Source organism: Somniosus microcephalus, chromosome 8 (genome assembly GCF_052327205.1).
Source record: "Somniosus microcephalus isolate GS21.2 chromosome 8, FLI_Smic_1.0, whole genome shotgun sequence".
Taxonomy (NCBI): Eukaryota; Metazoa; Chordata; class Chondrichthyes; order Squaliformes; family Somniosidae; genus Somniosus; species Somniosus microcephalus.
Window position 1 is genome coordinate 99,306,206 of NC_140994.1, and position 14,073 is coordinate 99,320,278.

Consider the following 14,073-nt stretch of genomic DNA (forward strand, 5'->3'; position numbering starts at 1 on the left):
GCCATCCCCTGGTTGTCTCTGACCTACTCTGCCATCCCCTGGTTGTCTCTGACCTACTCTGCCATCCCCTGGTTGTCTCTGACCTACTCTGCCATCCCCTGGTTGTCTCTGACCTACTCTGCCATCTCCTGGTTGTCTCTGACCTACTCTGCCATCTCCTGGTTGTCTCTGACCTACTCTGCCATCCTTTGGTTGTCTCTGACCTACTCTGCCATCCCTTGGTTGTCTCTGACCTACTCTGCCATCTCCTGGTTGTCTCTGACCCACTCTGCCATCCCCTGGTTGTCTCTGACCTACTCTGCCATCTCCTGGTTGTCTCTGACCTACTCTGCCATCCTTTGGTTGTCTCTGACCTACTCTGCCATCCCTTGGTTGTCTCTGACCTACTCTGCCATCTCCTGGTTGTCTCTGACCTACTCTGCCATCCTTTGGTTGTCTCTGACCTACTCTGCCATCTTCTAGTTGTTACTTAAACAGGTGTAAAAGTGCCTCTGCTGACAGGTGATTCTTCCAGGTAATAATCCTACAATATGTCAAGGATTATGTTCTCACTTCTCATCCACCCTAGTCCATCCCATGGCAACCGAAGTCGCCCATAACAACGGCGTTTGATCCTGTACGCGCTTACCTTTTATTGATGACTAAGTTTGTGATCCAATCCTTCCTCCTGACCCGATGGTCGATAACAGATGCCCAGAGTCTGCTGTCTTCCTCTCATGTCTCTCATCCTTCTCCAAGGGCTTCCTCCATACCCACAACCAGATTTATAGGACGTTAATGAACGAGTTGGGTTTTTATGGCGATCAACAGCTTCATGGTCACTTTTATTGGTACCAGATTTTTATTTCCAGATTTAAAAAAAAATGAATTCAGATTCTCAAACTCCCATGGTGGGATTTGAACTCACGTTCTCGGGACTACTAGTCCAGTAATATGACCACTGCACTACCGTATGTGAAACAGGACCAGCTGCAGAAGACCACCGAGCAGGAAATGCTTCATGAACCACCTTCCTCCACCAGTGACAGACTGAGACCACTTCCTTCCTCCAGCAGCAACTTTCACTAACTCAGAAACATCAAAGAGATATAAAGCAAATCAACCTTAGAGATTTGCAATCATTTCCTTCAAAGAATCACTGAAATTGAACATGAAATGCAGCTATCTTATGAACACTCAGGAGGCATGATATTTACAGAATACAGGATGAGGATCTTGTTGGATATGATATTCAGCTGTGTTTCCTTCTAATATATCCAGCATACTAAATTTGGCATTTTCAGAAAATATAATAGTGGATGATTTGATCCGCTGGGTTAGGTATTCATGTCCTTTTAACAAAATTGCAAATCTGAATATGTACCTCCCTGGATTTACTCCTAACAGATTCATCTTAAAATGTTCAGCAGACAGCCACCTTAACTAAACAACAGCTTTCTCTTCTGATATTTACTACAGAGAAGGGAGACTTTCTTGCTCTGGATTTGGGAGGCTCCAATTTTCGCATTCTACGTGTAAAGGTGTCTCATGAGCGACAACAGAAGGTGGAGATGGAATCCCAGATCTACCCTACGCCAGAGGATATCGTGCACGGCAGTGGTTCACGGGTACGCTTTATTTCATTCACTTTTATCAATTTAAATTATTTGAAAAGTTAATTTACTTGAAGTAAAGAAGGAAGAACCACAGAACAAAATAAATTGTCTTCAATCATAGAATTTCACAACCAAACACAGGTAATTCGCCCATCTTTGAAAGAGCTATCCACTTCGTCCCATTCCCTTACCCTTTCCACATTCCTCATGACATTTTTCTTATTTAAAATATAAAATAATTTGAACGTATACCTAGATAAATACATAGCCATTCACTCCCGCACAATTCAGGTAATGGTAAAATACCGATTTCAACGTGCAAGCATGCCAGTGATGTGGCCACATGTAAAGTGAGTGAATGGCAAAGCAAGTGAAGAGGAGATTTAATAGAGATTTTAAAAATTGTAATAGAATGATTGGGAGCCACTGACGACCGGGGGTCATCAATTTAAAATTGTCGGAGAGAGAGAGGTTGGCAGGAATTTCTTTACAGAGAGTTGTTGTAGCATGGAATGCCTTGCCACAGGGAGTGATTGGCAGAGATCACTGCATCTTTTAAGGGAAAAGTGGATAAATGTTTGAAGCAGAGGAAGATACAGGGACATCAGGAAAGAGTGGGGCAGTGTGATTAGTTCTGGATTGCTCCAACAAAGAGCCAGCACAGACACAATAGATTGAATGGCCTCCTGTACTGTAAACATTCCATTGGAAGCAGCTCTGTAACTTAGTTGGCAGCAAGAAAGCTGACAGAGAAAACCCCGTAAACAAACACCTTGGGGGAATTTTAACCCAAAAAAGCAGGTGGGAAGTTGGTGTTAAAAATCTGAATCCCATCCACAACCCACCCATTTCCGGTTTTAACGGAGACGACACGGGGGGCGGGAAGCCAACCCGATCCCAGAAGGCGGATCGCCTATTTAAATATTCTGATGAGGCAAGCATGCCTCAGATTTAACCACCATTTTAAATTTAACAGTGGCTGGTCAGGTTTTGCAGGCCTCATGAAACCCACTAGCTAATGGAAGGCAAGGACTCCTGGATCCAGGAAGTAGGGAGGAGAAATTCAGTTGTTAGTGCCACCCGTTAGCGCCTTAAGAGGGCGATAAGTGGGGCGCGATGCGGCTAGCGCCTGGGCGCAGTGAGACCTGCGCCTCTCGCGAAATTGAGCGGACATTTAGCGGCGGCGCAAAACCGCAATGCCCGCTCAGCTGCGCGCGCGGATCCTGACGTCATTTCATGGTGCAACGCCCTTGGGGCGCCCCGAACCGGAATTTCAGTGGCGCCCCCCTCCTTTCCGCCTGGCGCTCCCAGCGACTGGTTGACTGGAATGGTTCCCAGTCGCTGTGGGGCTGGGGGGGCGCTATTTAAAGGGGGCTCTTCCTGGCTTCTTTGTGGTAGCCATTTTTGGACCACTCCTTCTGTGAGAGAGAGAGAGATTTGCAGAGAGACAAAGGGAGAGAGCTTTCTGCATTGAGTCAGCGCTCGCTGAGGTACTTCTGGCTTCGGCCCAGAACTTTGTAGTTGGTTTGATTTTTCACTGGCATAACCTTGAGTGGCCACATACTATGGGGGCTGCGATGGGTGGAAACGTTGGGTTTTTCCATTGCATTGAGAGGGTTCGGAGACGCCAAGAGAGAGTGCCAATCATGGCCAGACGGAGGAGGGTCAACAGGCGTTGGCACAGGAGGCCTTACCCTCCCAGGGTATACCGCCAACAGGTCTCATACCTCAGCATGTCTGAGGAGCAGTGTTTTCGGAGACTTCGATTCAGCAGGGAGGTGGTCGCTGAGCTCTGCCACCTGCTTCAGCCAGATCTGCAGCCTCAGCTGAGGAGCAGGACGTCTCTGTCGGTGGCAGTGAAGGTGACAGTGACTCTCAACTTCTATGCCACCGGCTCCTTCCAATCCGCTACTGGGGACATTGCCAATGTCTCCCAGTTCGCGGTGCATTGCTGCATCCGCCAAGTCACGAATGCCCTCTTTAAAAGGAGACGTCAGTACATTTCCTTCCCCATGACCCTGGACAAGCAGCAAGAGCGCGCAATGGGATTTGCAAGAATAGCGGGCTTCCCCATGGACCAGGGCGCCATTGACTGCACACATGTGGCTTTGCGGGCGCCGCAAGAAAATGCAGAGGATTACCGCAACCGGAAGGGGTTCCATTCGTTGAATGTCCAGTTGGTGTGTGACCACAGACAGCTGATACTAGCTGTCAATGCCCGCTTTCCAGGCAGCAGCCACGACGCCTTCATCCTGTGCCAGACTTCTGTGGCAGACCTTTTCGAAGCCCCAGCTCACCCAGGAGGATGGCTTCTCGAGGACAAGGGCTATCCTCTGTGCACCTGGCTGATGACCCCGCTCCATGCGCCCAGCACCCCTGCTGAAGAACGATACAATGAGTGCCATCAAGCGACCAGGAACATCATTGAGCACACAATCGGCGTGGTAAAGCAACGGTTCCGCTGTCTGGACCATTCCGGGGGAGCCCTTCAGTACTCACCTGAGCGAGTCTCCCATTTCGTTGTAGTATGCTGCATAACCTGGCAATCCTCAGGACTCAGCCACTGCCAGCAGACATTGGAGCACCAGCAGAAGAGGAGGAGGAGCACCAAGATGGGAGGGAGGCACAAAGTGCAAAGGCTGTCCGTCAGCGGCTTATTGCAAGTCGGTTCTAGGCCCCCTCTGAGGGAATGGCTTGTGCCATTGAAAGAACATGAATGGAACCGTTCCGCAACCCCTGAGCCGTTCAAGGCAACAAATAGTTCAAAGGGCATACATGCACAATCTGAATAAAGACACTTCTTTATTTAACAAACTGTGTGCCCTTCCCGCATGACAAAGTAATAGAGAGAAACCCCAAAAAAAGCAGACGGACACATAACTGGCTCTCACAACCTGGAGACAATGAACAAAAGAGTAAACAAAAAATGACCACGATCTTCGGCCTTCAGTTAAAAAATTAACAGCATTTTGCCACACCTCCTACTTTTTGCCCTTCGAGGGTGATCTGCTTCACTTGCGAGATTGGCCCCTTCCACCCTGCAGCTCCTCCGCAATGGGACCCCAGTGGCTGCAGCAAGGCTGGGGGAAGGCTGCTGAGTGTCAGAAATTGAGTCGGCAGATGTCCTTGAGGTACGGCCTGGACCAGCTCTGGACCTGGAGGGCCCGGCTGCTGACTGCTCCAAACCTGCATGGGCGGCAGCAGTCTGTCCTACAGGTGGTGGCAGCTGCAGTGGCGAAGTGACAGTGTTGGCAGCAGGAATGCTGCCATCCTGACAGAGGACAGCAACTCCCTGTTCGGACGACACACTGGCACTCCCACAGGGCAGCACTGCAGCATGCGGAGCAATCTGCTGAAGCACAGACTGCTGGCCTGCTGTGGCGCGGCGAGGGCCCCGGCGATTCGTGCCCGATCCAGCGAGGGTGGCAGCAGTCAGTGCTCATGTGGCCTCAATCTGCGTCTGCATCAGACCAGCCACTGACTGCATTGCACCACTAAGCGTGGAAGCCGCCTGTGCTGCACCGAAGTCCTGCAGACTCCTTGCCTGTGCTGCACTGAAGTCCTGGACACGCTTTGCCAGTGACTCAATGGATTCGGGCATCCTTGCCACTGCAGCCATGAGCTCAGTGTGCCTCTGCTCCGCTTGGGCGCCCATTTCAGCGAGGAGCCGTACCTCTTCTGCGCTCACTGTAGCAGGACTGGAGGCCAGACTCTCCCTCCGGGGAGAAAGCCGCCGAGCTTCCCTACCCGCCCCCCCCCCCCACGTTGCTGCAGCCCGCTGGGCCCCGGAGCTTCACCCTCCTCAGACCCTTCCCCCCTGCTCCCCTCCAGGGAAGACGTGTCCCCATTATGGCAATGGGCTGCCTCGGCTGAGGGTGGCACTGATGGTCCGGCTTTCTCTTCCTCCTCGCCTTCAGAATCACTCACAGTGGCAGCTTGCAGGCCCGCCTCCTCACCTGGCGAATCAGCATCTGAAAGCAGGGAGGTACAAGAGTTGCTTTAGCGTGAGGACAGGGCGGCAGCGAGGGAGGCATGAGTGCTGCAATGCACTGTATTGGTTCGATAGTGGCAAAGGATGCTGGTGTGAGGCACAAGTGGAAGGAGAGAGGTCAAAAAGGTGATGACCTTACCATTGCTGTCCAGAACGGGGTCAGCATCTCCAGTGGCGATGGGGCCAATCATCCGGCTTGCCATAATCCGCTGGACTCACTGCTCCAGATCGCTGAGGTCTTGAAGGTGAGGCCGGCCTCCCCCGGTCCGTTGCTGCTGCCTCCTGTTATGGGCCAGCTTGCCCTGCAAGAGAAAGGATGGGCTCTGAGTACAGTGTGAAGCCCTGATCTTGGCTGCACTGCCTCCCATGGTCGAATAGCCCTTACAGTGTGTAAAGTGCTGAATGTGAGTTTCATGAAAGGCCTATAGGTGTTGGATGAGGGCTGGGCATTGGGGCTTTCAGGAACTTTGGCCATAAAGTGAGCTCGACATGCAGGGATGAAGAGGATACTGAAAAGGGTACTCACCCTGACGACCTGAGTGAGGTCGTTGAACTTCTTCCTGCATTGCACAGGGGTCCTAGGCACCATGTTGCTGGAGGTCACTCTGTGAGCCACCTCCCTCCAAGCTTTGCGATAGTCGTTGGGCAGCGGCCTCCTGCCACTGTCCGGAAACAGGATAGATCGCCTGCGCTCCACTGCGCCAACCAGAACCTGCAGGGCCCCCTCACTGAACCGCTGCGCTCGCTCCCTGGCCCTCTCTATGGTCCTAGGCGTTAGAATGTGGCAGAAGGTCTGTCTAGGCCGAGAATCAGGGCTACGATGTGCAGGGTGTGGCTGCAATCCAAGATCGAGCCTCCCCTTTAAGAGCTGACCGGCGCCAGCGTGTCTGCGTGCAATCGCTAACTGGCTGCACCTGCACTGCGCCCGCCCTCGGTGGTAGCGCCTCGCTTCTCCGGCTTAGCACCTTAGGACAGTCGTGCAGCGCCTGTTTTAGTGCACCAAGCACCTCTTAGGGGCGAAGCAGGTCAATTTAGCAGTAGGTGGCGATAATTTGCACCGGGCGCTAAATTTCACACCCGATCGAGTATAACGCCCCAAACATGGCGATACTGAATTTCTCCCCCTAAGTGCCTTTACATTTACCTCCAGGATCCAGCCTCCCTACCTAACCCACCCCTCGCGATCGGAAACCCCATCCCACCCACCCCCCGCCACGAGGCCTCCCCCCCCCCCCCCCCCCAGCCCTCAGACAATCCCTCCCTCCCTTCCTCCTCTCGCCGGCCTAGGGCTCACGCGTTTCCCGACCACTTCCGAGCCCACCCCAGCACCCAACCCGCCAAAGTATTAAAATTCAGGCCCTTGGAGATGTAATTTCAAAGGGTGCCCGTGTTAGCAGACTGAGTGGTGACGTAGGTAAACAGCTATCATCAGCAGCACTCAGCTCTGGACCATGGGTCGTGCTTCAGGCAGGCAGATCTCTCAGTCCACCCCTGTACTGACCAGAATCAGGGAAGGTCCCAGTCTGATTACATCCATGCCCTTCCATTGGAAGCAGGTCTGTAATATAGGTGCAGTGCAAAATGGTTTAGATTAAAGTTTCTAAAAATGTGAAATCTTCAGATTTCTGTGTTTTTATTGGACAGGAAGGACATGATAATAATTGATCTGCTGTTCTCCCAGTTTACATGACAACATTCTTTCCCTAACCCTCACTGATGGTACCATGGATACCAGCAGCCCTCTGGCACTTTAACCCAAATAGCCATTCTGCACGTGTGAGTCAGATAGTAAGTGTTTGCAGGTCAGTTGACCATGAAGGGCGTCACAGCATTCACACGCATACGATAGAAATCAAGATCCAGAACACTGATGTTTTCTGCGCCCTAATCCAGGTGTGCAGAGACCAATTGCAGTGCTCTGACAGCTCCACAATAATTAAATCGGCATAGGACAGGAATCGAAACATAGAAACATAGAAACTAGGAGCAGGAGTAGGCTATTCGGCCCTTCGAGCCTGCTCCGCCATTCAACGAGATCATGGCTGATCATCCAAACCCTAGCACCCGGTCCCTACACCGACAGCCATCCCACCCAAGCCCTATCCCCGTAACCCCACATATTTAATCCCCCCTAACACTAAAGGCCAATTTTTATCATGGCCAATCAACCTAACCCGCACATCTTTGGACTGTGGGAGGAAACCGGAGCACCCGGAGGAAACCCACGCAAACACGGGGAGAATGTGCAAACTCCACACAGACAGTCACCCGAGGCCGGATTTGAACCCGGGTTCCTGGCGCTGTGAGGCAACAGTGCTAACCACTATGCCACCGAACCATGGGCCTCCTGGATTTAATAGCAGTGAAAGCAGTAGCAATGGCAGCAGTCAGGGACAACAGCTGGAGCCCCTCCCCCCTGTACCACAGCTGGAGCCCCTCCCCCCTGTACCACAGCTGGAGCCCCTCCCCCCTGTACCACAGCTGGAGCCCCTCCCCCCTGTACAACAGCTGGAGCCCCTCCCCCCTGTACCACAGCTGGAGCCCCTCCCCCCTGTACAACAGCTGGAGCCCCTCCCCTCGTACAACAGCTGGAGCCCCTCCCCCCTGTACCACAGCTGGAGCCCCTCCCCCCGTGCGACAGCAGGAGCCCCTCCCCCCCGTACGACAGCTGGAGCCCCTCCCCCCCGTACGACAGCTGGAGCCCCTCCCCCCGTACGACAGCTGGAGCCCCTCCCCCCCGTACGACAGCTGGAGCCCCTCCCCCACGTACGACAGCTGGAGCCCCTCCCCCACGTACGACAGCTGGAGCCCCTCCCCCACGTACGACAGCTGGAGCCCCTCCTCCACGTACGACAGCTGGAGCCCCTCCCCCACGTACGACAGCTGGAGCCCCTCCCCCCTGTACCACAGCTGGAGCCCCTCCCCCCTGTACAACAGCTGGAGCCCCTCCCCCCTGTACCACAGCTGGAGCCCCTCCCCCCTGTACAACAGCTGGAGCCCCTCCCCTCGTACAACAGCTGGAGCCCCTCCCCCCTGTACCACAGCTGGAGCCCCTCCCCCCGTGCGACAGCAGGAGCCCCTCCCCCCCGTACGACAGCTGGAGCCCCTCCCCCCCGTACGACAGCTGGAGCCCCTCCCCCACGTACGACAGCTGGAGCCCCTCCCCCACGTACGACAGCTGGAGCCCCTCCCCCACGTACGACAGCTGGAGCCCCTCCTCCACGTACGACAGCTGGAGCCCCTCCCCCACGTACGACAGCTGGAGCCCCTCCCCCCACGTACGACAGCTGGAGCCCCTCCCCCCACGTACGACAGCTGGAGCCCCTCCCCCCACGTACGACAGCTGGAGCCCCTCCCCCCACGTACGACAGCTGGAGCCCCTCCCCCCACGTACGACAGCTGGAGCCCCTCCCCCCACGTTCGACAGCTGGAGCCCCTCCCCCCACGTACGACAGCTGGAGCCCCTCCCCCCACGTACGACAGCTGGAGCCCCTCCCCCCACGTATGACAGCTGGAGCCCCCCCTCCCTCTGTACAGTGGAGAGCACTTTTCCACAGAGCTTTCACAGTGATTCACAAAATTAACAGAAAAAGTTCTTATGAAAGAATTTAAAACAACTTAATGGCCTGGATTTTGCAGTCAGTGGCAAAGGAACGGCGCTCAGCGTTCACCACGCTGACAGCTGCCCACAGAGTATTTGTGGGTTTTTGAGTGTCGACGTCATGTCAGCAGGCATCTGATCCAGCGCGGCGCCCTCGACAGGGGATCTGTGGCGTGTGAGAGTAGGGCAAACAACAACATGGCTCTTCAACTAATCAGATTGGAGAATCCTCACTGAGACACGCAGGGGTCAATTTAACACCCAAAAACAGGTGTTAAAATCTCAAACCCAACCCCAGCGATGCCTTCAACCTGCCCACCTCCGGGGAGGTTTAACAGAGGTGAGACAGGAGGTGGGCTGGCCATTTAATATTACAGTGAGGGTGTGTGCTTCATATTTAACCTGTCTGCCAGGTTACCTGGGCCTCAAGAAATCTAGCAGATAAAGGGGCGCGAGGATAGCTTCGGGAAAAAGGTAATTGTCTTTACATCACTGCTTGTGGGCTAGTAGAAGCAGGAGTGCTTCCCACCCCACCCCGGTCCCCCAAGCTTACCTTCTTCCCTGCCATCGGACTGCCCCATCCAGAGTCCCCCACCAACCCCCCCGCACCCCTCGAATCTGACCCCCCCGTTTACCCAGCGCTCCCACTAATGCAACAGCAAGCTCCCTACCTGCTCCTACGGCCTCCTCCAGAGTAATCCCCGCCTGACAGGAAACCAAGCCTGTCAACCCGGCAGGCTTCTGGGCAGGGATCCTGGTTACGGGCCGGACCAAAACTCCTCCGCCGCACTTATGCTACCCGCCTCAGTTAATATCGGGGCCGCAGAGTCTAAACCAGGAATTAGATATTAGGTTTAAATCATGTGTAGAAAGCGATATAAAGTTTGGGAAAGAAAGATGGGATTAAGAGAAAGAGATAAAAGAGGCACAGAAAAAGTTAAAAAAAAACGATGGGGGAAAAATTTGGTTGTTTAGTGCCTCCGGGGGGCGCTAACGGGGCGCTAGGAAGTTAGCACCCAAGCGTGGCGATGTTAGCGCCGCTCGCGAAATTGACCAGACATTTTGCGGCAGCGTTAAACACTACCGCCACGATCTCCTGCGCCTGCAGATCGTGACATCAGTTGAGCGTGCAACGCCCCAGTAGCACCCCGGACTGGATATTGAGTCGCGCCCCCTGCATTTCCACCTGCCGCTAGCAACGACAGGTAGAGGGGAACATTTTGCAGTCGGGAAGCGGCTGGTGGAGCGCTATTTAAAGGCGGTCGCTTCCTGCCTTTTTTTTGTTGGCGACATTTTTGCACCACGCATTCCGAGAGGGAGAGAGAGACTTCTGGAGAGATTCAACGCTGTGTGAAGGAGTTTTGGGTACTGAGCAGCACTTTCCAGGTTCATTTTGATTTGACCTTCCTTGCATCGATTTAGAAGAGACTATGTGGGCTGCACTGAATTGGGGCGTCATCCTGCTCCTGCAGAATCGGAGGCATCAGAGATGCAGAGAGAGAGTGGCAAACATGGCCAGAGGGAGGAGGGCCAACAGGCCTCTGCACAGGAGACCTTACCCTCCCAGGGTATTCAGGGAGCAATTCTCCTACATTAATTTGTCTGAGGAGCAGTGTTTGCGCAGGCTGCGCTTCAGCAAGGAGGTGGTCACTGAGCTCTACCACCTGCTGCAACCAGATCTGCAGCCTCAACTGAGCACCAGGACGTCTCTGTCGGTGGCAGTGAAGGTGACAGTGGCTCTGAATTTTTATGCCAGCGGTTCCTTTCAAACTTCTACTGGGGACATTGCCTGTATAAAAGGAGACGCCGATCTCTTTCCCGATGACCTGTGCCAAAAAGCATGAACACGCATGTGGCTTTGCTAGGATAGCGGGCTTCCCCATGGTGTAGGGCGCCATTGACTGCACACATGTGGCATTGCGGGTACTGCATGAAAATGCAGAGGTTTTCCGAAACCGCAAGGGCTACCACTCCTTAAATGTGCAGTTGGTCTGTGACCACACTCAGCTCATACTCACCATCATTGCCCGCTATCCTGGCAGCAGCCACGATGCTTTCATCCTGCGCCAGACTGGTGTGCCAGACCTTTTCCAGGCACCGCATCACCCAAGTGGATGGCTCCTCGGGGACAAGGGTTATCCACTCTGCACCTGGCTGATGACACCGCTCCATAACCCCAACACCCCTGCCGAGCTGCGGTATAATGAGAGCCATATCGCCACCAGGAACATAATTGAGCAGACGATCAGCGTGCTAAAGTGTAAAAGGCTGGTGTTGTGAGGGGCAAGTGGAATGAGAGAGGAGAGAAAGCTGATGAACATACCATTACTGTCCCCAAGAGGGTCGACCTCTCCAGCGGACACGGCACCTATGACCTGGCTGGCAACGATCCTGTGCACGCGCGCTTCCAAATCAGTGAGGGTGCATAGATCAGCCGGTCCTCCGCCCATGTGTTGCTGCTACCACCTGTTATGAGAGAGCTTGGCCTGCAAGAAAAAGGACAAAAGGACAGCATCTGAGTGAATGTGCAGCCATGTGCTTGCCTGATGTGCCTCCCATAGTTGAATAGCCCTTAATGTATGCAGCCATGTGCTTGCCTGATGTGCTTCCCATAGTTGAATAGCCCTTAATGTATGCAACCATGTGCTTGCCTGATGTGCTTCCCATAGTTGAATAGCCCTTAATGTATGCAAGGTGTGGAATGTGCGTGTATTTTTTATGAGATGTTCATAGGTCTTGGATGAGTGCTGGGAATTTGGGGTTTTTAAACCCTCTGGGCACAGAGTGAAGTTGAGATGGAGGGATGTAGAGGTATTGAAAAGCAGCTACTCACCCTGACCACCCGAGTGAGGTCGTTGAACTTCTTACAACATTGGGTGTGGCTCCTCGGCACCAGGCTCCTTGAGGAGACGTGCTGAGCCACCTCCCTCCAGACTCTTCTGTATTCGTGGGGTAATGGCCTCCTGCCACTCTGCGGGTAGAGAAGTGCCCGTCGCCGCTCCACAGCACCTACCGGAGTCACCAAGGCCTGGTCGCTGAAGCACTGAGCTCTTTCCCTGGGCCTATCCATTGGCGGTTCCAGCACAATTGCTTTACAGGTCTCTCCAAGCCAAGATTCAAGGCTGCAATGAGCAGGGTGTGGCTGAACATGGACCCTCCCCTTTAAGAACTGGCCGGCGCCAGCCTGTCTGTGTTACATTGCTAACTGACATCACCTGAGCTGAGGTAGCGCCTCACTCCTTGATGTTAGCGCCTTGAGAGGGGTGTAGCGCGTGATTTAGCGCTCAAATCACCTCCAGGGACGATAGAGGCCAAGTTTGCAGCCAGAGGTGATAATTAGCACCGGGCACTAAACTTTGCACCCAGCCGATAATAGTGCCCCAAACGGGGCGATACCGAATTTCTCCCCCTATATTTAAAAAAAATCTCCAACACTAATTAAATTCTGAAGGAATGAGACTCCAAACCTGTAAAATAAAATTTTCAGTGCCAGAGAGGTTGTTTGGCAGTAATTATGACTTATCACGCCGCTAAAAATTCACTTACACCAGAATGCACCAGCCCTAACTTTTTGTGGCATGTTTAATGGGTAAGTACCGCAACTTCACGCCCTTACATTAATTTCAATGGCGAGTCCATCTGTGAGGTACTGTTCTAGCACTGCCTGTGGAGAAGCAGAGTAACTCGGAGCGCAACTTCTGATTTCCGCGTTTAATTGCGCATGTGCGTACTCCGGAAGATGTTGTCCGATTTACTCCATAATAACGGTGAGCGCTGTTGGCCTCGCTGTTATTCTCAACACAAATTATTTTCAAGATACACTTGATTATCAGTGTGTATGTTTTATTTCATTTGCTTTTAACTATTTAAATTCTTTGAAGTTACTTGAATTTATAGTTAGATGCTAGAAACAGAGGAGAACCGCTCAGCAAAAAAAAAATACATTGTATATTTTGGAAAAGTTTATAAACCCTTTTCTTTGACTCATAACTTCTCACATGCACTTCTGGCACATGAATCACTTCAGATACTCTTATTAATGCTGTGTTTTTAAATTATTGTAAAATACAGATGGATACTTTGAGAAACATCGACCAAACCCATATCCGATTAAACTGCTATGTTAACATTCAACTATATATGCAACTTGATGACCGTGTGTAAGTTAATAAGAAAAAACTGTTGCCAAAATCAATAAAAATAAGAGAGTGATTTTCTAACCTTGTGTTTTGTGTTCCCTTCTGCCCTGCAGCTTTTTGAGCATGTCGCTGAGTGCCTGGGAGATTTCATGGAGAAACAGGAAATAAAAGATAAAAAGCTTCCGCTTGGCTTCACTTTTTCCTTTCCCTGCAGACAAACCAAACTGGATGAGGTGAGAGTGTGCAGTCGAAGGCAGGAAGGACGGAGCTATTTAGCAAAGTACATTGATCAAAGTGGGATATAAGCTTATAGAGTTTAAAGTGAATGATAGCTATCATTAGCTAGGTAGGTCAAGGAAAGGAGTGTGTTGTAATAATCACAATAAGTAACTCGTCGTGTCACCTGTAAGTGGAAGGAAAGGATTAATCAGATTGTCCTGAGATCTGCTAACGTTAGACTGCTATTGATTTCTATTTATATTGTAGTAATAGTAACTTTAGCTTTTCCGTTCAGTGAGGATGTACGAGTCAATTTAGATGCAGTGACTCTTAAACTGTTGAATTAAGACTGACCTTAACGCCATGAGTTCAGACAATAAACCTAATTAAAAGACATTCCCATGCCTATATTTCAGAAAGCTTTAATTAGTTAATAACAAGTTCTGCAGTAGGAAACATCTGCGATTACATCATCCTTTTCAGAAGCCGGAGATTGGTATGGAATGGTGCATATTTATAATTAAAAGT

The 14,073-nt window shown here is 52.0% G+C and overlaps 1 protein-coding gene across 1 annotated transcript in view; it reads left to right on the forward strand.

Annotated features, from left to right (window-relative positions):
- Positions 1-14,073, forward strand: part of LOC147113721 (hexokinase-1-like) — a 151,033-nt gene that overhangs the window by 57,948 nt on the left and 79,012 nt on the right. Inside the window, exons 3-4 of the mRNA XM_085995041.1 lie at positions 1,459-1,607; positions 13,440-13,559. Of these exons, the coding sequence (XP_085851167.1) occupies positions 1,459-1,607; positions 13,440-13,559 (269 nt within the window). The remainder of the gene's footprint in view (positions 1-1,458; positions 1,608-13,439; positions 13,560-14,073) is intronic.